General features: G+C 39.5%; 1 protein-coding gene across 6 annotated transcripts in view; it reads right to left on the bottom strand.

Moving 5' to 3' along the window:
* PHF14 (PHD finger protein 14) overlaps positions 1-22,783 on the bottom strand; it is a 168,092-nt gene extending 145,309 nt beyond the window's left edge. For all 6 annotated transcript variants that reach the window (XM_063324913.1, XM_063324914.1, XM_063324915.1 and 3 more), the window contains exons 1-4: positions 22,604-22,783; positions 21,989-22,099; positions 10,961-11,610; positions 6,029-6,173 (exon numbers count right to left, since the gene is read on the bottom strand). In XM_063324913.1, the coding sequence (XP_063180983.1) occupies positions 6,029-6,173; positions 10,961-11,610; positions 21,989-22,099; position 22,604 (907 nt within the window). In that variant the 5' untranslated portion in view covers positions 22,605-22,783. The remainder of the gene's footprint in view (positions 1-6,028; positions 6,174-10,960; positions 11,611-21,988; positions 22,100-22,603) is intronic.
* Between the last annotated feature and the right edge of the window lie 3,160 nt (positions 22,784-25,943).

Raw genomic sequence — 25,943 nt, 5'->3', positions numbered from 1 at the left:
GAAACTGAATTTCTAGCAATCTCAAAACTTGTCAGAAGGCAAGTAAAAGTATTTATTAAGAGTCTATGACTCTCAGATGGCCACACTTGAAGAGCTGCAGCCAATGGCTCAATGTCCAAGTGGCCAGCAGTGACAAGTGGCATTCCTCAGGGGCTGGTACTGGGACCGGTACTATATAACATCTTTGTTGGCAAGATGGATGTTGGGACTGGGTGAACCCCCAGAATTTTGACAACGACACTAAGCTGTCTGGAGCAGTCAACACGCTGGAGGGAAGTGGTGCCATCCAGAGGGACCTGGACAGACTTGAGAGGTGGGCCTGTGCGAACCTCATGAAATTCAACAAGGCCAAGTGCGTCGGGGCAATCCCAAACACAAATACAGACTGGGCGGAAAAACTGAGAGCAGCCCGGAGGAGAAGGCCTTGAGGGTGTTGGTGGACGATAAGCTCAACATGAGCCAGCAATGTGCGCTCGCAGCCCAGAAAGCCAACCGAATCCTGGTCTGCATCAAAAGAAGTATGGCCAGAAGGTCAAGGGAGGTGACTCTCCTCCTCTACTCCACTCTTGTGACACCTCACCTGGAGTACTGCATCCCACCTCTGCATCCCCCAACATAAGAAGAACATGGACCTGTTGCAGTGTGTCCAGAGGAGTCCACAAAGATGATCAGAGGACTGGAGCACCTCTCCTACGAAGACAGGCTGAGAGAGTTGCGGTTGTTCAGCCTGGGGAAGAGAAACCTCTGGAGAGACCTTTCAGCAGTCTTTCAGTACTTAGAAGGGGCCTACAGAAAAGGTGGAGAGGCACTCTATCAGGGAGTGTAGCAACAGGACGAGGTGTAACGGTTTTAAACTGGAAGAGTGTAGATTTGGATTAGATATTAGGAGGAAATTCTTTACTGTCAGGGTGGTGAGACACTGGAACAGGCTGCCCAGAGAATTTGCGGATGCCACATCCCTGGAAGTGTTCAAGGCCAGGTTGGATGGGGCTTTGAGCAACTTGGTCTAGGGGAATGTGTCCCTGCTCAGGGCATGGGGGTTGGAACTAGGTGATCTTTAAGGTCTCTTCCAACTCTAACCATTCTATGATTCTATGACTCTTGGTCTGAATCAGAATCCCCCTCTAACACTTGGTCATGTTGCTGTGTTCCACGTGAGTGCTGGCAGAGTTTCTCCCAGATGAGTTATCACCCCTCTTTTCCCATGGAAATAGACCTCATCTAATAGTTGATTAACACAAGCGAGCAAACCAAAAGGAATACAAATCATGACTGAACAGGCAGCTGCTGCACCAAGTACTCAAAAGGAAAAGGCGCTAGCACCATGTACCCAGGTGCATGAGTAATGGAGCAGTACGCACAGTGATGAGCTACCTTGTGCTAGAAAAGCCAAAACTTACTGCAGCAAGGGAGAATGGAGATCTAGACCCTGCCTAACTTGAAACACAAGGCAGCGTTAACTTACTCTCTGAAAGAGGGTAACGACTTCTTGCCAACAATTATGCTGGCATGCAACCACTTACGCATCACAACTGGAAGGCTCGCCTTCACGTGGAGGGCCGACACTATCGCATGGGACCTGCCCTTTGACCAGTAACTGGAAGTAGAGAAAGACTCCCCCCCAAGAAAGGAAGGGAGCCCTTGGGTCCAGAAGTAGGCTCGATTCAAGGGCAGCATTTTCACGGCTAGTGAATAACTTCATATTAAATACATAGGTGGTACATGGAAACTTCTACTTCAGCAGAGCACAAAGGCACAAGCCAAGGCTGTAAGACCCCTCCCTGTGACGTAAAACAGTTTCTACAATAGTCAACAGGGAGAGAGAAAATAAAGGCTTCAGGGAGAGAATAATCAAATCACTAGTATCATCATTACGTAGGTCCCTGGGTGGCACACCAGTAGGGTGTGAAAGGAGTGCACTTCCTTCCAAGTAAATATCTACAGTGCTATAGGAAAGTAGAGAAAACATACTAATTTATAATTCAACTTGAAATTGCATACGAAAACTATGAAGAAAACCCCTGACGTATTACAGAAGCTTTGTTTGGGTATTTCAGGATAACAGCCATCTACAGTTTGAGATTCTAGGGCGAAGACAACTGCTAAGTATCAAAATCAGTTTGCAGGAAATGGGCATATTATTCTTCCCAACTGCAGGCAAACACAGGTAAACATCACTGCATTGATTTCTATCCAATTCATAAACGGGAGCCTCTTCATTCAATACTGTGCTAGAAATTGCATTTTCTGAAAAAGCTCAAATATTAGAAGAAATTTCAGGACACAGCATGGTGTCCACAGACACAGCAGTCTACCTACTAAAGTAAACCTGCAAAAATAAGAACAAATTCTTGGATTCTGATGTGTTTACAAAAGACACTCATATATTACTGGAACACGTTTTTCAAACTACAAAGCAGCTGTGTATAGGAGTACGAAGGACTTCTTATAATATGTCCATGATGTGGGCACACAGTTATGAGGTATAAATTAAAGTCAATGACATTAAGAGCAAACCTTGCCTCTATTAACATTACAAAAATAATTCTCAAGGTTGCAAGCAATGTTTGTATGATTAGACAGTAATTATTTCTTGAACTACTTCTCAATGTATATTTGGAAATCACACGAGTTGAATGATTAAGCCAAGAGAAACAAAAACTAATTGTTGCATTGCATTTTGGATTTGTCTGCAACTTCTTTATGAAAGTCTGTGTCTTCCTTTGTTAGTTATGCATTCAGAAGTAATACAATGAGCCAGTGACCACTGTGCAGAAATCTCCAAGTTACTGAACATATGCCTATATAAGATCACTGAATCAAACTAAAGCTTCAAAGGTTCCAAATTTTTTAATAATTTTTTCATTTGCTGCAAGCAATTATTTAAACAAAGCACTGAAAAAGCTCTCATTTAAAATTGTACCTGCTTTTACTTATCAGTATAAAAATATCGAAGTACAGAAAATAAATGTCCTTTTCTACTTAAAACTATATTACTGCACTTACAAATTGATATACATATCTAGCAATGAAATATATAAATAAAATGTCCAGTAAACTTCGAAATTGCATTTACCATAGATTTGGTTCAGCTTGTTGCCAGGGAAATTTACACTTTTATCACAGTCAAAAACTACTTTCACCTACTCAGCTTGCTTATTTTTTTTATGAGACTTCACAAATGCTTTACATACACTTTAAAATTTATTTTAATAATAAATACTTAAAACAGCTAAACTTTCAACCACGTGTGAAAAATTAACCAACATGCTTAGTCAATTAGCTTGTACAGTCTGCAGAACTTATCAGTATAAACTAGCAATTTAAATCTTCTGAATTAATCAATTGTACTTTGTTGCAATAACAACAAAAGAAACATACACACATTGCACTCCTTATAGCAACGGGACTATAGGGAATCTTTGCCTGTAACACCTTAAAAAGAAGAATGGCAGCAATTACTTTTAGACAGATTTTGAACTACTAAAATTCAAGGGACTTTTGAACTATGGAACTATTTTCTTGTGGAGGAAAGCCAGCTATAATCTTAAGTTTTGTAGGGACAAAGGTTTAGTAAACTAAACAAAATGAGGAAACTCCTCCGGAATAAAAATAAAATTTGCCATCTTTTTATTCTAAAAAGGCAGAAGATCATTTTTCTATCACAATCATTCTGCACTTGAACATGACTAACTGTACAATCATTAAATAAATCTTACAGAAGAACTTTCAGGGCACTTCACAGCATACTACTTTACAAAAACTTAACAGAATCAGAGGAAGGAATTCTGCAAGCATACCACGACACCTAAATTTAGGAGTCTAACACTTGTTATAGTCAATGAAGACCTGACTAATGCCCTCAAAGGCATTCAGCTCATCACAAATTAGGTCAACTAAATTGCTCTCTAAACTCCACTGACAGTACTGATTAGCTCTTCAAAGGACCGCAACAGGAGTTCAGGAGTTAAGAGTAGATGTTGACGCTCAACGCAAGGCACCTGAACCTGAGGACAGAAATTCCATCCTCAGTTTAGTAACTGTCATTAAGCAAAGAATTGAACTACAGCTCAATGCATGAAAAATACTGTTTTGAAATAATTTTCAACATTGTATGAGAAAACAAAAGGGGTCTAGAGGATTAAGAAAAGCACTTCCTACCTGAAAAGGCATGCTAAACAGCTCCAAAAGTTTTTAAAATTATGGGAGTTACATATATTAAATAAATGCCTCTTATGCTTTTGAAGAATGAAAGCCTACCTTCTTTAATTTCAAGGACTGAAGTAGCCTATCTCATTTATCCTGGGAAACCGTAAAAAAAAGTGAAGCCCTAATAAGGTACAGGATATCAGAAATGCTATAAAAAGAAAAGAAACCTTATTAATAAAAAAACCCAAAACAAACAGGTTTTGTTTTTCAAGAAAATAGGTATGCCTCTCTGTGTTAGTATCTACCCTACTGTCCTGGTTTGAGGTAAAACAGAACCAATTTTCTGATTTGTAATTTTACTTTTTAGCTGGGCCTCTTCTAACTGACTAAAGTCTGAAATTAACAGCATATTGTTCAGAAACCGTTCATTCTCAGAGTGATAAAACCTGATTATACCAAGGAACGGTATGCACAGAGGCTCTTGCTTATACTTATTGCTATAACAACCAAGGTCAGCTAACTTTGCTGTTTGCCCCGTTAGAGGGTCGGAAGTGGAGAAGCGTAGAGGGGTCCCACCTGCAGGGAGGAGCAGATGGGACAGCTGACCCAAAACTGACCAACAGGGTGTTCCATTCCATCTGCATCATGCTCAGTATAAAAGCTGAGGGATCAAAGGGGCAAGGCAGCTCTGGCTCGCTCTTTCTTCAATGGCCGGTGCCTGAGGAGGACCCTGTCTGTTCGTCTGCCTTTGATACCAATCCGAGCATTTCTGACTCTAGTTCTGGAATTCAGCTCCTGTCCGTCACTGACTCCAGTGTGGGACTTTCCCTGTGTCTGCTGGTGACACAATCATCATCCTGGGAGCTGGATATGGTTTTGTATATATTGTATACTTTTTTTCTTTAATTTTTATTATTCTATTATTATTTACTATTTTCTTATCTATTATTATTTTCATTAAAGTAGGTTAGTTCTTTTTCTAAACTTGTAAATCTCCTTATCTCTTCCTCTCCTTTCTGAGGAGAGGGGAGGGGGAGGGCCATCTGTCGTTCTGATCGGCCAATCTGGCCAAAACCACGACAGATTTATTGGTGCCCAACGTGGGGCCCGACTGCGGCACTACCAGAGTTCTGACAGATGGTCTGAGTAGTTTGACCACGACACCTACCTTCCATCTCACGAGAAAGAGCAACACCACACAATGCAGGCTCACCTTCTATGTAAGGCTGTTAAAATTCCAGACACTTACCTCAGAATTATTCCAGAAGTGCATCTTTACCTACATTTGTAACACACATATAGACTAGATTTCAAAGAGAAACGATTAGAGTATGTTTCAACTTTAAGATTTCCCCATTTCAAATTGTCAGTGAAAATCATGAGAAAGTTAAAGGCTAGCTGTTTTCACTTATAACTAAATGCCATGGACACATCCTTTCTCTTCTCCTCCCCAGCTCTCTGCCTTTTTGGTACAGCAAAAATGTATGTAAAAAACCCTTTCCTTTTAGAAGACCTCCTATCCTCATGATCTTATACCACAGTTACACAATCAAATTCGTGTAGTGAAATACTTAAATCAAAAGTACATTGAACATAATATCCTAAAGCCCTGAAAATATAATATATATAGCTCCAGTATTTGCACACTGTGATTCATTATACAGGTATTTGTAATCCATGTCCTGTCCCATAGTTGCTTATCTTTGCTTCGCTGAAGTAGAAGATGGGTATTTCACCACTAAAAAGGATCCATGTACTGTTACAAAAAATTACCCGCCAGAGTTCAAAGGCTTCCTTTTTTTGAAGAAAGCAAGTCAACATTTTATTAAAAGCAATCCATATGCTTTCCTCCCGCAATGAGAATGAAGGGTTGTATTACCTTCATGCACTGTTATTCCACAGTTGTCACACTGGATTATTTCATCAGCATCTTCACTGTTATCTCCAAGACAAACGCAACAAATCAAAATATGATCCATTTTCTGGGAACTCCAATTTTGAGACTTCTCAAGGATCAAGGAGTCCTAATATTGAAAAATGAAGACACACGGATTATGCCAGGAACTTCAATTTTATTTAAAATAAACAAAAAAGCTGTTATTTGCTCAATTTTGAACAACAAATAAAAAAGATGGAATATTATTTTCACAAGAATAAAACTTCTTTGTTGTCAAAACATTTAAACATTTGATCCACGAATATAAGAGCTAGGAGAAAGGATGGATACAACCTGATCTCGATATACCAAGGGATCTGTTAAGATTCAAGGGCCAGAGAAGGGTCTTATTTCCTCAAACATGTATGTCTTAAAACCATTTATGTTCTACAAAAAGGAACAAATACACATACCTAAGAAAACATTTAAAAGCAAAAAAAAAAACCACCAAGGCCAAAGGTGACCTTCAAATGTCCCAATATTCAGAAAAGTTACTTCATTTTCGCTAAAATTTGCGCCTTCAAAAAAAGTCACATAGATCTGAAAAATCTGAAAATAAACAGCTAACACAAGCCTGACAACTCCACTTACGTAAAATATGAAAAATTATCAACTCAGTTCTGCTTTGTTGCAATGCAAACAACAGTGCTATGTCTGTATGCAAAACCATATGATGTATTAAAGCTGTAACAACTTATTTTCTTCTGATTACATACAGGAGTAAGGATTTGCAGAACAAACACATTGCTCTGTTTTGACAACCTTCAATGTGAACTACACCACTTAAAAAGAACCTGGCTTTTAATAGGGAATTTCTCTAAGGAAACAGAGAGAAGTGTTTCACAAATCAAATAAAGCTGTATGTAAATTTTATTTTCTTCATAAGCACCATCTAGGCTTCTTATAATTTTCATTGTGAGGTACAGCCACTGTCTCTTCTGCAAGGTTTCATGGTTTCCATATGTTGTGTTTTATTTTTATACTACAAGCAAACATTCAGCTTGAACTACTTTCATCAGTGACATGAAGGCAGATAGGGAAGTGTGAAATTAGGCACACTAGTAAAAAATAAAAATTGCAGCATAAAAAAATAGTAATAGTTTCAGAGCAGAGACTGACAGTTCACGCCTAAGTGGCATCCATTCAAAACATCTGAGATCTGAAAATATTCCAAAACTGCTGTGGTACCCTACCAGAAAAGAAAAAATAAATTAAGGTGGAAGATGTCCTCTAAAACATCTTTTTCTCATTCCAAACCCCCATTTATGACAAAACATAGCACCAATACTGTGCCTGTGCAGCCTACGCAGTTAAAAAGTATCATGAATGCTACCTGAAGTAGGCATTCTTTCTCAATAATCTTAAATTTTCACACAAATCTATGCAATTATTTCATTATAACATCTCAATCTGATACAGTAAGTCTCTGCACAAAATTATCAGTGAATCATTAATGAAGTCTCTTTACACTTTAGGTTTATCTGGGCAGGTATTTGGGGATGAAATGGGGGAATCTCTGGTTGATTTTAAAGCAAGATAAAGGGGTCCAATAACCTTACCGCCTAAAGCTGGGCTCAAATAGTTTACCTCAAGTAATAGAGGTGGCTTGTTATAATGTTTTTGACCTAGGAAAGGGTCAAACGCATACTTCTAGCAGTTAGGAAAAGCTTCTGAATCTCCTATTCATCTTCTCTAAACAACATAACGAAACATGACCTATAGAAAAAAAAACCAAACTTATCTAGAGGTAAAAATGAAAGATGATACAACCATTCACACGGTCACGCTTCCTTACAGGAAGGTCACTGGTTGTGAAAAATACAAGATTCTCCCCTACAGAGTTCAGACTTAATGGAGCATTTCTTCCAACATCCTCCTTTTAGGACAAAGTTGCAACGCATTTTGAGGAAAGCAAGAAATGTACACATTTTTTTCAAAAATACTGTGGCCCATCATTACTCAAAATTACCATGTTTAGCTTACCATTCACATTACAGATAAGAAAATGGCAGTAGATACTCCCTAACTTTGGCAGATTAATTGTGCAATGACACAGGCTTCACAGGCGCATCTCACAACTCTACAGAAATCAGCTTCTTCTGACAGTACCTTCGACTTAAAACTGTTATTTGGCTTCACTAACAGAAGTTTAAAAGAAATTTACAATCTCTACTGTTATAGAAGCGCAAGGTCTGGAATTTAAAAAAGAAAAGAAAAAAACCAAACAACAAAACTATTACTTAAATAAACAGAACTGCACTGTAAAAACAACACTGAAATAACAATAGCTGTTCAGGCAGTGAGAACATATGCAAACATGGATTAAAAAACAGAAACAAGCAATGACGGAAGGGCTTCAAATTTGAATGCAATGTTAGGATCCTCATCCATTACGGTTTACCTTATGTGAAGACAGCCAATAGGTCAAACAGAGCAGCAGAATTCCTTGTTTTAATACACAGACATGGAGAGGGAGTGATGTGGAATATATGCTGCGCTCCCCTGCTTAGTCCATGTTAGCACCTGGAAGACCCCATCCCAGAAGCTAACACTACTTGTCTAAAGCACGGGAACTTTTACATAGAAACAGTAACTGCTGCCAAGCCCAGAACAAGTCCTGTTCCCTACCCAAGTGAGAGAAAGGATTTCAGCTGAATCACTACGTAATTCCCATTTCTCTGGTGTTAACGAAGAAAGTGAGCATTTCAAGCTATATGCCTATGTATTTCTAACTTTAAAGGAATAAAAAAAATAAAATAAAATAGCCACCTCACTGAGAACAGAAGAATCACGTAAAGAGGTAGCAATTATAAAAACAGAAAAGCACCATTTATCTACTAATGATGCTTGGCCCTAGAAAAGAAAGCTAAGTTTGTCTTCTGTGCGTAATACAGTAGAAAAACACATAGTATTTCATTACAGCACAGGTTAAAAAACCGTACAGCCAGACCTCAAAGTATTTTTTGCAAAATGTAGAAAAATAAAATAAAAGGCACACAGAAACAAAAAGCAAACAACCCACCCCCAGCACCCTCCCCGACATCCACTCCCAAAAAGTAAGCAAAGGAAAGGAAGAATGAATATTAAGGACACTAATACGTGTTCAGAGTTAATTACCTGAACATTCTTTCACAAACAAATCATGCATTCACACATGTGTTTTTCTAAGAACATAGCTTCTGCAGTGTAATGAGATTTTGCTAGACTTGTCTGCTAGAGAGGTTTTATTTTTATTTTACTATTTTAAAATATTGTAATAGTGGTGAGTGTACTGTTATAATACAGTTGAGTATCAATCTAAAAATCACAGTCTATAATCCAGTCTACAGATACCCACTGTTGCAATACTTCTTTTTAAAGACCTATTCATAAATAGTACTTTGCTTTACATGCAGTAAAGATAAATTCTCAGTTACAAAACTGTAATTTGAACTTCAAATTTTTAGTTTATCTTTTGATCGATGTCCTAAATCCAAGGCAAGAGGAGACTCTGAGGTCCACGCATATTAAGAAGGTTCGCAACAGATACATCAGACAGCTCTGTGTTTCTGAAAGAGGCCTAATTTCCCAAGTCAATGGAAATTATGGACATATTCAAGAATATATCCTTAAGACTGTGGACTCATCTCCATTCTGAAACAGGGAAAAAAATCCAAAAAAGAAAGCTGCCTATCTCTATTTGAAGTCCGTATTGTTAGAGCACTTTCAGCTCCTGAGCCAAGAGGAGTAACAACACTAGAATTCCAGAGCTAGACAATGAAAGAAGATGTGCATACAAAAAGTGAAAAAAAAAGCAACCGAATTATGCTCTTTTTTTTCAATCACAATTACTACTAATAATTAAAACAGCACAGTTTGTTCGCAATCATATATATCTGTATCTATATATAAATAAAAAATACAGAACAAAATATATGAAGTGGAGACAACTGATTCTTCTAAACACTCTGTTTAGCTCCCTGTCATTTTACACATTAAAATAGATTAAATGGAACAGCAGAACTTTAAATAGTGCCATACCACTATCGTTTATCAAATGTCATGTTGACATTGCAATTATTTCCTGAAAATTGAATGTAGATTTTACAGCAAGTCTTTTTACTTCATTCAAAATTTTGCTACTGCAGGACATGAAGTCAACCATCCTGACAACCTAACATTTTAATTTTTTCACAGGCACAACCTTCAGGCAACTGTAATTGTGCATAGGAAAAAAAAGTCGCATTATTAAACACTTAACATGTAATTTTCACATTTTGCAATTAGAAGATATTTAATATAACAATAATAGTTCCCAAATGCTTTTTAGTACTGTAAGAAATTACTTCATTTGTGAGTATTATAAGCAAACCCAACATAAATTATCATTATTATCCTATTTGATTTTAAACCCAGTGTGCATATTTCTTTACTTAGGATTCTTCTATCAGTGAACTTAGTGTTCAGACTTTGATGTTTGTCACAAAGGGCTAGGGTAAAGAATAACCTATCATTTAGCTATTTTATGAATATGTCACAGATGCTTTTAACTTTCAGAACATTACAGATATGCAACATGTATGCTAAAACTGAACTAAAAGTCTTGCTAATACATGTTGATTTGCATACTGGACCTCCTATTTGCTTTAGAACTAATCCAACTCCCCCTAAAGCCAAGAGAAGTCTCTCTATTGACTTTAGTGGCATTAGATTGGCCAAATGGTCCAAGCAAGGTTATTTAATACGCAGCGCCTATTTAGCACAATTTTGCTGCTTCGTTTATTCCTGTAAACACAATTCCAGCCAATCAGTTTAACTTTTCAAACTAACAGAATAGCTACTGGGGTGTAGTTTCCATTTGTCAACAGATAGATTATAGAAAGTTGGTTGCACTACCTCATTACTCTTGCTTTGTGAAAGAGCCAGGCTATCATTTGTCAATTCCTCATCATCTGCATTATTTCTGTTAAGAACTTTACTCTTCTTCTTCTTGGATCCTCCATCACTAGCCGTGCTGCTGTTATCTTCTTCATTGCCTTCCTCATCATTGTCATCCTCATCACTTCCGCTCCCATCATCTTCATCATCTTCATTATCTCCATCACTCCCCTCTTTGCGCAGTGCGTTTTTTCCTTTCCTTTTCTCAGCAGTAGGCCGCCAGTCATTGTCATCTTCACTATCATAGTCATCCATATCATTTAGTTCTTCCATTGATACAAAATCCAGCAAAGGTCGGTTCCTGCGCAAATTCCATTTTTTTGGTTCATTTGTTTGCTCATCAGCCACAGCATCAGGTTCAGCTGCTTTCTCTTTCTCTTTCTTCTTTTTTGGCTTTTCTTCTTCATCTTCTTGTTCTTTCTTTTCAGTTTTAATTACCTCTTTGTCTGCTGTTGGCACATCCTCTTCAGTGGAGCTTTTGGGCTGTTGCTCTTCTACTTTCTCTTCTGCTGGCTCCTCCTCCAAGATATTTTCTTCTGATTCAGTACAGGAACCTTCACCACTGTCCTTTGATGCATCTTCACTCCCATGACCACTTCCTTCAGAATCTGTTGAGCATATGAAAATTTAAAAAAAGTTCCGACACAAATGTACCCCCAAAAATAAAATCTGTTGAAGCAAGTTGTTAAACAAAAGAATGATGCATGTTCCTCCCTCATAAGGTTTTCCACCTAATTTTTCAGTTGGTGTCCAAATACTGCTATTTCAAGTGGTATGTTGAGAATCTGTTAAATATGAGTGCATTTTAAGATGGCAAAAAAAAGATGGCAGAATTTATTAAATGAACATTAAATGTTCCTTTGAACTGCAGCTGATATTAATAATAACCAGTAGCACAGAATAATTTCCATGTGAAGTCACATCTTAAAGAAAGAGCATTCCAGTTTTTAATTTCTGGAGGTGTTTTCTAAATCTTCCAATTAAAATAGCTACCCAACAGAAGAGATTTAAAATTACAAAAATGAAGAGTTTATATAACAAGTACTAGCAATAGTATGGATACTCCCACACCTTCATTTTTAGTACAGGCTTGTTTTTCTGGGTTTGGGGGCTCTTTTAATTTCAAATGTTATTTCAGTTATCAATCCCGCATAAGCTATGCCACATTCAGTGTTGCAGCTGCACAACAACGCATAAATTCTAACCCTTATACCACTCATATGGTATTGTTCTGTGTAGTCACTATTTCTATTAATTAACACAGGCCAATCTGTGCAATAGAAAGGAACAGAAGAAGATATGTATGACAAAAATCACAACAGTAAATCATCTGTACTATAAAGTACATGTAAAATTATTGAAAAAGATGACAAGTTAACTTGTTAAATTTTATACACATCATCTACCTTGACTATCTCTCATCATATTCAACTACTACTTTTAATTTAAAGCATTAGTTTTAATGAAGAAAAACTCAGAAAATATTTTTTAAAATTAACAAGAAAATACAAATTTGCTTGATCCAATGCAGGGATCAATTAGGCAACGGCTACAGTTTTCAGTGCGTTTACAGCCATCACCAAGCTCTTGATGCGCTGTCACTTACACGCAAAGAAGAAACACGTAGATGCTTGCAAACTTAAAAAAATTCTTAATCACTTCAGTTACACACAAAAAAATCCACCAGTCAGTATCACCTCACAAAGAGAATTTCTGTGCACATCCATCTCTGCATAAAGCTAAATAAACAAACAGTGGGGCCAGTGTGCTACACTCTTCACACAGCATTTATTTCCACCCCACAGAACACTGTCAATGATTAGGCAGTAACTCTGTTGTTACTTAGATATAATGGTCAGTTTTGTCTTTTTCTGTATATACCTGTATGTGGAAGTGTTTGATGAGATTACATAATTATCAACAACAAAAAAATAATCCACCAGCACTACTGCTACTGATCCGGATATTAATGTTACCTGTCCCCTTAGAAGCTGCCAGAAAGTAAAAATCTCCTGCAATCTTCCTAATCTTTAGAGAGGCCGAAAAAAAATATGAGAATGCAGTAACACAAGTTAATGTACAGTCTTTTGAGAAAAGAGTAATTCAGTCATTTCCCTACACCTACCAGCCTTAATGGTAGTAATGGAAGTAAAACATAATTAAGTTCTGAATAGCAGAACACTCCTCAGGCATGTCTAAGAAATAAAAAAAACAGTATTAACTAATATGGAATCTAAAAAATCATTTTTACATTACAATAGCTTTGTTTGGATACATATTCATGGGCCTGTTAGAGTGGGTTCAGAGAAGGGCCATGAAATACTTCTCCTATGAAGACAGGCTAAGAGTTGGGTTTGTTCAGCCTGGAGAAGAGAAGGCTCCAGGGAGACCTTATTGCAGCCTTTCAATATATAAAGGGGGCTTTTAAGAATGAGAGACTTTTTACCAAGGCCTGTAGTGACAGGAAAAGAGGGACCGGTTTTAAACTGAAAGAAGGTAGGGTTTAGATTGGACATAAGGAAGAAACTTTTTATAAAGAGGGTGGTGAGGCACTGGAACGGGTTGCTCACTCCATCCCTGGAAGTGTTCATGGCCAGACTGGATGGGGCTTTGAGCAACCTGGTCTAGTGGAAGGTGCCCCTGCCCATGGCAAGGGGGTGGGCCTAGATGATCTTTAAAGGCCTGAGCTTCCAACCTGAGCTATTTTATATTTGCCAAGTCTCACGCTTTACAAGCAACTCCTAAAGCTAGACTCTCATGCTAGACATTGATATTATAGATTAAATGCCATATGTATGTTTAAAAGCAAAACATATTTCTGTATCTTATTTCACAGGTTCTGAGTGCCAATGTGCACTACTTGTCTCACTGTAAATAAGGTAGTGTAGGGTTTTGACATGTTAGAATTAATGTAACTGGATTTTTAAGTTACTTTATATTATTTTCTTTTGTTTTACTTCACCAACATAAGTCCACGATGGTAATTTGTCTGGATGCTTTAATTGTGCTGTTCCATTTCTAAATATGCTTAGATTTCTTGTGAATTTAATCTTCCATTTCATTTTTTGGGGGGGGAGTCTTAGTCTCAGTATAGTTTGCTCTTTAACAGTTGCTCTGAACTGCCAACAGTGACTCTTGTATATCAATACTACAAAACCAAGGATACTCTCTAGCTGCTTTATGCCATGCAAACAAGCAAACAATATAAAGCAGAGAGAAAAATAAATGTTAGTTTCGTTCACTTCTCTCCTTCGATTTCTCTTTGCCTTCTGCCTGCACACGATGCTTTGTGCTCTCCTTTCTGCATGCATGTACACACTAGAGATGCCCATAGTAAGGGATATCCCTCTTCTCTCTGAATGCATCCACCGTGATAGGTACTTTTCTTGAAAGAGCTATTCTGTGATAACAGCTATTTTTGCAGGTGGTGTTCTGTCAGATGCACTTTCAGTTAGGAAGAGGCTGTAGTATACAATTTTCTCCTTGAAAGAAATTCTTAAAGAATGGCTCTTTCAAATTGGCAACCATATCATGTCATTCCCTATGGGAGAAAAGTCAAGTTACTCTCAGTGAAAGATGGGGCCAGATACACTGTCAAATAGTGAAAAATATAGAGTTCCACTGAGAACAAATATGAGAGAGAGCAGTTGCGAGAAAGGCATCATCTATTTCTGTACACCTTGTATCTTTAGCTCTACTGAGCACAACAGCAGGTGGCAGTCAAACCTAAGGAGGGTAATTCTGAGAGGAATTCTCCGGGACAGCACAGTATGCTCCAGAATTAACACAAGAAAAAGTGTAATAAAGATTTAAAAAGTTACTATTAATCTCCACATCAGCTGTGGAGTCTTGTATAATATGCACAAGACTTCAGGGGAAAACTACTGAAATCACAACAGCAGTTTAAAAAAAAAAATCCTCCCAGGGTTTTGCAGGACCATTTTACAAGCAACTTTAAACTTGGTACCTTGTGACTTTTTTTTTTTATATTCTAAGAAAATGTATGTATACAGAGAGTAAGTGCTATGCTACATAAATACATGGCCACCCACCCACAAAAAGACAGGCTGATTCTTCAATGCAGTATTTAGCTTAATAAACAGCTCTGTAAAAAGCAGCTTTATTGTTTGTTTTTAAATGAAGTCTGAAGGATAAGCTAGTTAAAGGAAATTACAGATTTGATTTTGGGCTTGTCGCTTCCACTAACAAAACCTAGCCAACTCCAGATAGCAAAAGAGAAGCACCTGGCATCATTTTGGAAAGTTGTTTGTTTGTTTGTTGGGTTTTTTTTTGCACCGAGTCCTATCTGGCTCAGTCTTACCCAGGTGCTCAAAGCTACATACAAAGAATACAACCCCGGATCCTGGAACATTGAAAAGGATGGAAAAACCCAAAAAACTGAGCATGCAATACAGAAAACAACTACCATGTCTGAAGTTATTCCGACTAAATAATACTGTTCAATAATAATCTATAGGCATAACGTGGAAAGTCATCCAGCCCACAGCATGCTTCACAATATCCTCTTTTTGAGGGTGGTAACAAAAAACCAGGCTACAGGTGAGGATAATTTTTTTGGAGGTTAAAGCCATTCAATCACCACCACCCTGCCTCTAGTGGTCCCTTAGGCTGTCTCACAATCACAAGGTGGACATCTTTGACATGGTGACTTGAAGTTACGCATGTATCTGTGCTAAAACTTCATGTTACACACCAGGTAGAAACCCTCACCCAGGGTGCCTGCATCCTGACAGACTAGGAAAGTGGAAAACACTGCAAAAACTGTTCGTTGACAACAGCCTCTGCCCATAAACTTCTTACAAGAACAGCTCCAAACTCACAAGAACTCCTTTGCACATGTGCTATACCAAACACGTGTAAAAGCAGCTGTACTTACTAGACACCTGATCTAGAAATTGCAAATAATTTTAAAGACTCCAGAAGCATAAGGAAATGCTTAAACTAACCAGAAAGTTCTGATATTAATAACTGGATTTAAAAATAAGGCAGGAAAACCTAGATCATATATAGAAAATATGAACTTTTAAATTGCCAAAGGCAGAGTTGTGCAACTGGTAAATGCCTGATCACATTTGTCTGCTTGACTAAACCCACAGAGGCCCATTATGCTAAGACCAATATAACTATACTGAAAGCAAGAATTGAAAAGGCTTCACACTTCACTTCCAACGTAACTTCAAAAAAAAGAATCTAGCATCAGTTAGATATACACCACTGGCTTTCTATGCTATTTTTCTGAGTATGATGATTAAACATTGGTAGGCTACTGGCAATTCAACATTGGTAACGCTGGCAGTTAAAAAATTGAACTGTCCAAAGTAACATAATTAAGAACATACAAAACAAAACCAACATAGATTAAGATATTACTGCTCTAAGGAGAGATATTAACTTCTCAAATAATGTTTTGGAAAAAAGTATCTAAACTCTCTACTAACTGCATATGTAGACTGGGCAGAGTAGGAAATTAAACTGATCACTGATGCGTGTACACTTCTTTCAGAAAACAAGTATTTTGTTTAATAGAGAAAAGGATGGAAGAGGAACATAAATAAAAGTTTAGTAAGCAGTTTCCTCACTTCTACACTAGCAGTAACTATATCACACAGCATTTCAGCAGATATCTATTCAACTCATAAAAGCACTCAAAAATACAGGTTGCCAAATTTGACTGGGGTCCCTGGGAACCACCTTATTTACAATGTTCTAACACAGATGGAACTGGTTACCCTACCTTCTGAATTTTCTTGACATTTCCCAGTTTCAGACAATGTCCTCAACTGTTTTTAACATTATTTAACTTTATTTGTTTAGGATAAAGTATTGCATGCCCCATGACTTCCCTCAGCAAAGTTGCAGTCCTAAATAATCCTTAAAATCAGAGTCCAATCAATTACTGAACAGTGAACTAGAATAGCTATTTTTCCTAGAAAAACGCAAGAGTTTCACATCTTGTATGAGGGATGTGACACCTGGGAGACAGCTGAACATGTGTCTGGGACATGCTAAGTCTAAGTCTCTGAGGTGCTGTAACGAGTATATGCTCAAGAAACACTAGAGACGTGCCATCCTCACCGAGCATGCCTAGATTCTCAGAGGTGGTCAGGCTACAAACAGACCATCCCACCAAGCTGGAGTTAATAAAGCACAAAAGAATCTTCTCCATGTGGCAGGAAATATAAAAGAGATGGACACACACACAAAAAAGAGGAGATGTAAGAAAGAGTAGAAGACTATGAAAATTCTGTTCAAGACTGACTGCACAAGCAGAACAACGCTGAACAAATGAGCAAAGGTTCCATGAGGGACAGACAGACTGGAAAGACGAGGCACAAAGAGTCACAGTAGGGGGAAAACAAAGGAAAACAGTGACACCCCATTCCTAAATCCACTGGAATGAAAGCCTAGATTTCTGTTACATTACTCCTCAGCTGTCAGTAAACACATGGAAGAACAGAAATCTCAGTGTTTCCAAAGAGAATGCCTAAAGTTCAGAATGCCCATCCGTCACTCCAAAGTGTTATTTCAAGTGGCAGACATCTGTGCGGAGAAGAAATCTCACTTGGGATGAGGATAACACGAAAGAACACAATGCCCGTATTTTCCATTTTCTCAATGGGAAAGAGCCCTTGTGAATTCCACTCTGAGGGGACTACACCTTACAGTTGCAAAGTCAAGACCTGAATGATTGTAACAACTAAAATTGTGCAATTGTAATAATTTACTAATGATTACCTATTCAGTAGACAATGGAGGTAGGAGAAAATATTGCAACACCCTACAACTCTTCTGTTGCATATCATTTAAGTTCATTCTCAAAAACAAACATATTAGTTTCTTCATTAGTATTTCAGTAATGTTTATCACTATGGCATTTCGGTGCTTCACAAACATTTTTTATATTACAGTGTCCTGCACAGGAAAGCAAAAGTAGAATCTCCATTGTGCTAAGAGGAAGCAAACTACAGAAAGATAAAGATATTTGCAACTTTTTATTTCTAGATCAAGTCACAGGTTTTTCAGAATACCTAATATATGCATATATATATCTCTAATATATGCATTTATATAGATCATTACACATTTTAAACAGAGCTCGTACTGACCTCAACTGCAATAATAGTACATAATATTTATGGAAGTCAGGCTCCATGCTCAACACCAAAACAACGAACATTTACAAATGTCTCTAAAAATTGGAGTCTAGGAGACTTGTAGCAGAAGTAGTGACAGAATCCAGTTCTTCAAGGCAGCATTCAGCCACGCTCTTCGTAGCTACACTGAGACAGAGCGCCAGTCCTTAAATTCACACATCATTCTGGTTCAGGGACCACACTACGTTTCTCTGCATCATTTCAATTTCAGCATATGAGCTGCCAAAACTGACCAACTTCACTGATGAAAGAAAAGTGGTAGATTGTTGCTTCTGAATCCTGCTTGGAATTACTCTACAACTATACACTGATTTCTGACATCAGTATATCTCCAGATGCTCTCATTAAATAAAATATAAAAAAAGAAAAAAGAATAATTAAAAAAAAAACAAAACCAAAGTATGCTCTAGTTAACTTAAAAGCAAAACTTCAAATAACTGATCTGTATTGTGAAACTTATTAAAAAACTTCAGTTGAGTGTATTACAGTACCATCATTTGCAGTCACATATTTGTGTACTCTGACTCCAAAGTAACAGTGGTTTTGACTGATCCCACATTAAGATTACATATGACATTTTTAATTAAGGAACAAAATTTTTCAAGATGTTTATAAAAAACAGAAAAATTCAGTACTTTAAAATATGGCATTACTACTTTCTATTACGTAGAAAAAGAGAAGCCATTAAAAAATTACCTGGTTCAATATTAACATAATGAAAAGGCCTGAAAACTATTTACATTAAGTAAATGTACAAGAATATAGAAGTTCTAAAATCAGTTTCCCTCAAGAGGTGTCAGAATGATGAGATCTTTAAAGTGGAAAAAGCAGCAATTGCCTGTTGGTGTGTCCTGAATCCAAAAGAAAATAAATTAACTACACTGTAAGAAATGGCTGTATCTTCTATGGATTTACTGTTTTTTTGGTGGAAATGGAGGTTAGGCGATTAGAAATATTTTCCGTACTGAAAAAAATTTACCAAGGCATCAGGATTCTGAATACAAGAACTCAGAAACACTGATTCCTTCTTAAAAGTACTTACTGGCAACTTCTCAAATCCTTAATGCATCTCATATTGCCAGAAATCTGATAAAACAATGAGCATGTGTAAAAGCTTAGGTGTTCAGGGCTCAGTCCTCCTAGACTTGCTCAATATCATCTACTGGCACATATCACTTAACATCCTAAAGCTCATACATATGTATGCAACATCATCACCAGGGAGCAAACAACTTCAGACTTCTTTTTGTTTTTTTAAAACACCTATATGTGCATTTGCGTATGAAATACACATACGTTGCAGAGCTTTGGAATTACCATACTTACGGGATTCTTCTGAGTGCATGAGTAGAATTTATGGTCATTTTCAATGTAGAAAGATTGTTTCTTCCTTCTGTCACATTTATTTCCCTTTGTAAGCAAACTTGCAATGAAATTCTGAATTCAAACAAATACCAAATACTGATTTGCAACAGGCTGCACATGGAGAGACCTCTATGGTCATTGAAAGAAGAAAAAGAGCAACAGCCCTGACTGTACTGGAGAAATACAGGTTACGCTTTGAAAGCTGAATCCACAGTGAAGCAAAGGAAAACCTGTTTTCTATTAGCAACAATCCAGAATTTGTCTAGTGGGGCTACTTGTGTGTGTACACACATATTCTTTATATACATATAACTTTGAAACTATCAATTTCAGTTATAGATATGCGTGCATGTAAAAAAGTCCCTAGATTTCAGCATTTCTTCCACCCAAATCTAAATGGACTAAGTACAATCAAATTTAAGGCTATGTTATAGCATCTTCATTTTAAATCAGCACAGGTGTTCTGTTTCAAATATCCTGCAACTACTCATTTAACTAGTATTACACACAAGAAACGTTTCTTTTTTCTTTAAACTTAAGAGGTTATATGTTTAATAACTTTCTATTCCCCAACTTCTCCAAACCCTCACAATTTTCTTCTTTCACACTGAAAATCTTTGAATAAAGCGTAAAATGTCAAACTCTGATGCTATTTCAGAGTTTTCAGTAAATTTTAAATTTTATTAAACAGAATTAATTTCTACTGAAAGAAACAGGTTCTTAGATGTTAAAACAAAGCTGTATGGAATATATGAACACAAAACAGCAATTAGAAAGATATTTTATAAGTAGAACATGGGATTTTCTCATATGCTTGTTTCAATTTGGTGTTACTTTTTTAAGGCAAAGCCCATTCAACTTGCTCAAAATAAAACTCAGATTGAAACACTCTCCAGGCTAGACACTGACCCCCGCCATGTGGGGATACAATAATCCCAAAAGTCAAACAGGATATCAGTTACAAATGAATCCTCTGCATTTAGATACAGTTGAGTCAGGAAGCTTTATTCATTATTTTTAATTAATGATTGTCTTTTAACCAAATAACATATTGCCCTGAATTATGTGTCCATCTCCCATACTCCACTTCCAATTCTCCTTTTACCTTAAATCCTGCCTAAGCTACTGTTACAGAATAGGGAGATCTTCAGGAACTAAAAATCATTTCCATTTATGGGCAATTGTCTTTACAAAAAGCAGTGCCCTTACTCAAAAGAAAGGATCAAAAAACCCCAAAACATGATTAAAAAAGTAAATGAAACAAGCCCCCAAAAATCTTAGCATGAAATTGGTAAAACAACATCAGTTTTACTCTCTTAATTCACTGCTGCCTGCTTCCACCAGACCAACCAAGGGAAATATGTCTCAGCTTAGGAAAAAAAAAACCAAAGGCATTAGGGTATACCTTAAAACTAGCACTGGCAATATGATTATTGAGCATTTTTAAGTTAATTAATAAGGAGGAGCTTGCCTCCTTAAAGGCTTAAAAAACAAGCCTTTAAATGGAGATGTGGAATATTTTTGCAAGATAAATTCACATGAAAACATAGATTAGCATCCCCAGTGCAGAAATAACAAAGTGAAGTTATTTGACAAACTGTTATAATGCTTCCCTTACTTCTTAGGCATCCTGCATCTCTTTGCTTATTTCCTTGAGCATACACTACAGAACATCCAATGTGCAGTTTATTCACAAACATGGTCCTGCCCCTTCTTTTCCCTCCCTCCAATATATTTGAATTTATTAGTTCTATTTTGGCATCTTGTTTACTTTCAGCTTCTGTGGATGTTCACTGCAGATACAGGAATCTGCACACATAGAGAAGACTGCAGAACAAAAACACCCTGAACCAAGGATTTCCTTCTAGTATGGAATGTGTACACCTTTCTGCATAGCTATCTGAATGGACACTTTGTCTATTGTGAAAAACAATAAAAACCTGAACAGATTATCTTCCTGCTTAAGGTTTTCACTCACCGAGTGGAATTAACCTTGAGAACAGGCAAGTTCTGAAGTCTGCAACAAACTATTATCCAGACTGATTCAAAACAAAATGGCTTTAGAACATTCCTATTTCAATACTAAATGCAGTGAATATTTCAAAAATTATCTCTACATTAAAGAAATAAAAAGCAATAAATATAGCTAAGGCAGTCAGCACAGAAGCTACTCAAATGCTTCTGCCAAAACTTGTTTGATAATCACGAGCTTTCTGTCGAGAAAAAAATTATTTGTAATTGAACTACTGCATGGATGTTTTGTTTAATCAGCTGTTTTTTATCTGGAGCATAAGAATTTCCAGCTATCCAATCGAGTCACCGAACTTCAAGTGGCTCCAAGTCCCCACAGTTCACTAGCACCATTCTGTCTCCCACATACTAAATGAGCAACCACAAAACAAAAACGAGATAATTCGGAACCGAGGAGATGAGGAAGCATATTTACCTGACGCATCTCCAACTTTAAAATCACTGTCATCAGAGCTATCATAATCTAAAGCTTCCAGCAGCGAAGCTGCCAAAGGCTTCACTTGTCTCCTCTTCGAACTGCGGTCCACTGCAGGAAAAAAAGCACGCTATTGTTATTAGGTGGCATAATGACAATTCAGCATCGCTATTTAAATTAGGAGGAAAGGCAGAACGGCCGTGACAGGCGGGGGCAGCCTCCGCCACGCCGCCCGAAGAGCAGCCGGCACCGGCGTCCCGGAGCCATTCATTCCCCGAGGGGAGGCAGCGGCGGCAGCGCAGCGGGACGGATTCGCCCCTCACAGCTGACCCGCCCGCCGGGGCAGCGCTGCTCCCCTCAGCGCCGGGGAACAACGCGGCACCGCACCGGCCGCAGCCCGGTCCGCGCCGGGCCGGGGGCGGCTGGGCGGATACTGGGGGTCGCATGAGGCCCCCGAGGCCACCGGCACCTCCGGACTAGTTGCTCTGGCGTGATGCATCAGCGCCAGCGCCACGGGGAAAGGGCAGCCGGGGCCGCCTGAGGGAGGGAAGGCTCCGCGGGCACGCCGGCATCCCCCCGAGGCAGGAGCGGGAAGGGCCGCTGAGGATCACTTACTAAAGCCTGCGCGGGTGAGCGGAGGGCGGACGGGCGGGGGCCCTCGGGTGCAGCGCCTCGGAGCCGCCGAGCCCCGGGCCCCTTCCCCAGACAATGGGCACGGCGGCGACCCGGATGCAGACCCGCGCGCGCCCGCCCGCCCGCGGCGGCCGGTCCCGCCGCCGCGCCTGCGCGCCCGCCCGCCGCCGGACCCCGCCGCGCCTGCGCGGTGCGCGGTGAAGCCGAGAGGAGGCGGCGGTGCCCGTCCTCTGCCCGGTGCTTCCCGCCGGAGCGGGGCGAGGACACGGAGCGTCCCGGGCAGCGCTGGGGTCTCCCGTGGGGAGAGATGCGGGTAGTGCCGGGAGTCAGGAGCACTTCAGGCAAAGTCTCGGTGCAGGCCCGCTCGTTCTCAGGGGCGACCCGTGTCCGGTCCAGGAACCTCTCGGTTGCACCTCAGGATTCAGCATTTAGCTTCTGATTAGATACAAAGCAACTACCTGCAGATTTGGGCCCCTCATGACAAGAAAGACATTGAGGTGCGGGAGCCTGTCCAAGGAAGAGCAACGAAGCTGCTGAAAGGTCTGGAGCACAAGTCTCATGAGGAGCAGCTGAGGGAGCTGGGGTTGTTTCGCCTGGAGAGGAGTCTGAGGGGAGACCTTATCGCTCTCTACAACTACCTGAAAGGAGGGTGTAGAGAGGTGGGGGTCGGTCTCCCAAGTAACAAGCGATAGGACAAAAGGAAACAGCCCTCCAGTTCCACCAGGGGAGGTTTAGATTGGATATTAGGAGAAATTTCTTCCCTGAAAGGGTTGTCAAGCATTGTAACAGGCTGCCCACGGAAGTGGTGGAATCACCATCCCTGGAGGTATTTAAGATGTGTAGATGTAGTGCTGGAGGACATGGTTTAGTGGTAGCTTAGCAGTGCTAGGTTGGAGTTGATGATCTTAAAGGTCTCTTCTAACCAAAACGATTCTATGATCACATTTATAGGGAAAAACAGCTCAAAAACCAGTCTGGCACTTCCTCTGTTCCCCCTGTGTGGAAACGAAGCATTATGAAATGGCTTTTATTTAACCCCTCTTGTAAGAGCTGAGTTCCTTGTGGACATTGTTGCATTGTCAAGCTCACTGTTGCGCTCTTGAAAAATAGCAAGCCATTGCATTTGGAAAAATAAAGAAAAAAACCCTAAAACCAGGGATTTTTGTCTGACTGCATCACAGGAGACCCGGAACTAAGCACAACACCCAATGGTGAGAGACGGACAGCAAAGGAGAGCAGCGCGGGGACGTTGTCTTTCGCACAAGGGTCCCAGCGCCACCTGACTTGCGTGAGCCACCCCCGGCCCCTGCGCACACCCAGGGTGCCCAGTCCTCTGCCCACCTGGGGTGGCCAGTCCTCTGCCAAAAAGCCGCTCAAAGCCTTTATGAGGCGTTTAAAAAAACTGAGGGAATAATCAGGTTTTTGGCGTTCTCCCTGAACTTGTTTTTGTAATTGAAAGAACAGGGACATCTTAAAGAATTGATGCTCTGACATACTGGTATGACTTCAAGAACTTGAGGATCAGGAATAGAGAGAGCAGCCCTAAGGAGAAGGACTTGAGGGCATTGGTGGATGAGAAGCTCAACATGAGCCGGCAATGTGCACTCACAGCCCAGAAAGCCGACCACATCCTGGTCTGCATCAAAAGAAGTATTGCCGGCAGGTCAAGGGAGGTGATTCTCTACCTCTGCTCCACTCTGGTGAGACCCCACTTGGAGTACAGCATCCAGCTTTGGAGTCCTCAGGGCAGGAAAGATGTGGACCTGTTGGAGCAGGTCCAGAGGAGTGCCACAAAGATGATCAGAGGGCTGGAGCATCTCTCCTACGAAGACTGGCTGAGAGAGTTGGAGTTGTTCAGCTTGGAGAAGAGAAGGCTCTGGGGAGACCTTATAGTGGCCTTCCAATACTTAAAGGGGGCCTACAGGAAAGATCGGGACAAACTTTTTATCAGGGAGTGTAGTGATAAGACAAGGGATAACAGTTCTAAACTGAAAGAGCGTAGATTTAGATTAGATACTAGGAAGGAATTCTTTACTGTCAGGGTGGTGAGACAGTGGAACTGGTTGCGAGAGAAATTGTGGATGATCCATCCCTGGAAGCGTTCAAGACCAGGCTGGATGGGCTTTGAGCAACCTAATCTATTGGAAGGTGTCCTTGGCCATGGCAGGGGGATTGGAACTAGGTGATCTTTAAAGTCCATTCCAACTCTGACCATTCTATGATTCTGTGATAACAGTGCTAAAGATGAAAGCTTGGAACAGAATTGTAGGGGCATTATTGGAATATGTGTGTTTGTTTAACAGTGGATAAATGCAAGTAGGATCAAACTGGTTCTACGATGAAGCATGGAGGGAACGTTAAAGTTGGCAAGCATACGGTCCGTGATGAAAGCCTGCGCTACATTTAGCACAGCTGTGCATGTGTCACCCGTACAAGCCTTCTCAGAGACAAAACTCATCTTGGTATTGCAAAGACTCTCAGTGTGCTATGGGTGTATTAGTCATCTTTTTTTAAACAGACCATAGAGATGACTGGTTGGTGTATGATGTAATTATGCATCTGAAATGCTTTAAATAATAATTTTCTGGATTTCAGATTTTGAGTACTTTGGAAGGGCAGAAAATTACAAAGAAAAATGTGAATTCTGTGTTCATTCTGTACTTGAATTTCCTAGATTTTTTGTAGCATATTATCACACCCATAGTTGATGTGTTCACACCGGGACCTCCTATTTCCTCCATCAGTTACTTGGTTACATAGGTAGCCTGCCTGCAAAATGAACTCCTTTCCTGAATCTGGTTTTGCCAGCCCTACCCAAATATGCTATCAGCCCATGAAGTCTAGTCTTTCCTTCAAAACTCTGATCAGCGTCCCTGTTCCAGTAGGAGTTGTATATGTCTTAGCTTTTTACTCCTTAAGGTTTTTTTTTTCCCCTTTAACTGGCATCCCCATCCTACTTTCTCTTCACACACAATTTCAGTCTTAATAGGGCAAGCACAAGGGCTCAGATCCTTTCATTTAGACTCTGCAGATCCATGATGACAGGCGCAGCAACAACTTCTGCAGAACCCCCTGCCTGCCAATGGTCAAGCGCCTCATCGTGTCCCATACGGGGTGATTGGCAGGACAACTCAAATCACATGTAAGAGGAAGGAAAAGTAAACAACTGACCCCAAATTTAGCTTTATGTAGAAGAGCAGACTGAGGGACACAGACAGCTTCGAAGAATGAGGACTTTCAGCACGTAACACAGAGAGGAGCACCCTGTAGAGCAGTGGAGGAACTTATTAATTCCTTTAAACATGAAAGTCAAAGCAGATGT

The sequence above is a fragment of the Chroicocephalus ridibundus genome, chromosome 2 (genome assembly GCF_963924245.1).
Source record: "Chroicocephalus ridibundus chromosome 2, bChrRid1.1, whole genome shotgun sequence".
Taxonomy (NCBI): domain Eukaryota; kingdom Metazoa; phylum Chordata; class Aves; order Charadriiformes; family Laridae; genus Chroicocephalus; species Chroicocephalus ridibundus.
This window is presented reverse-complemented; position numbering and strand designations above follow the sequence as displayed.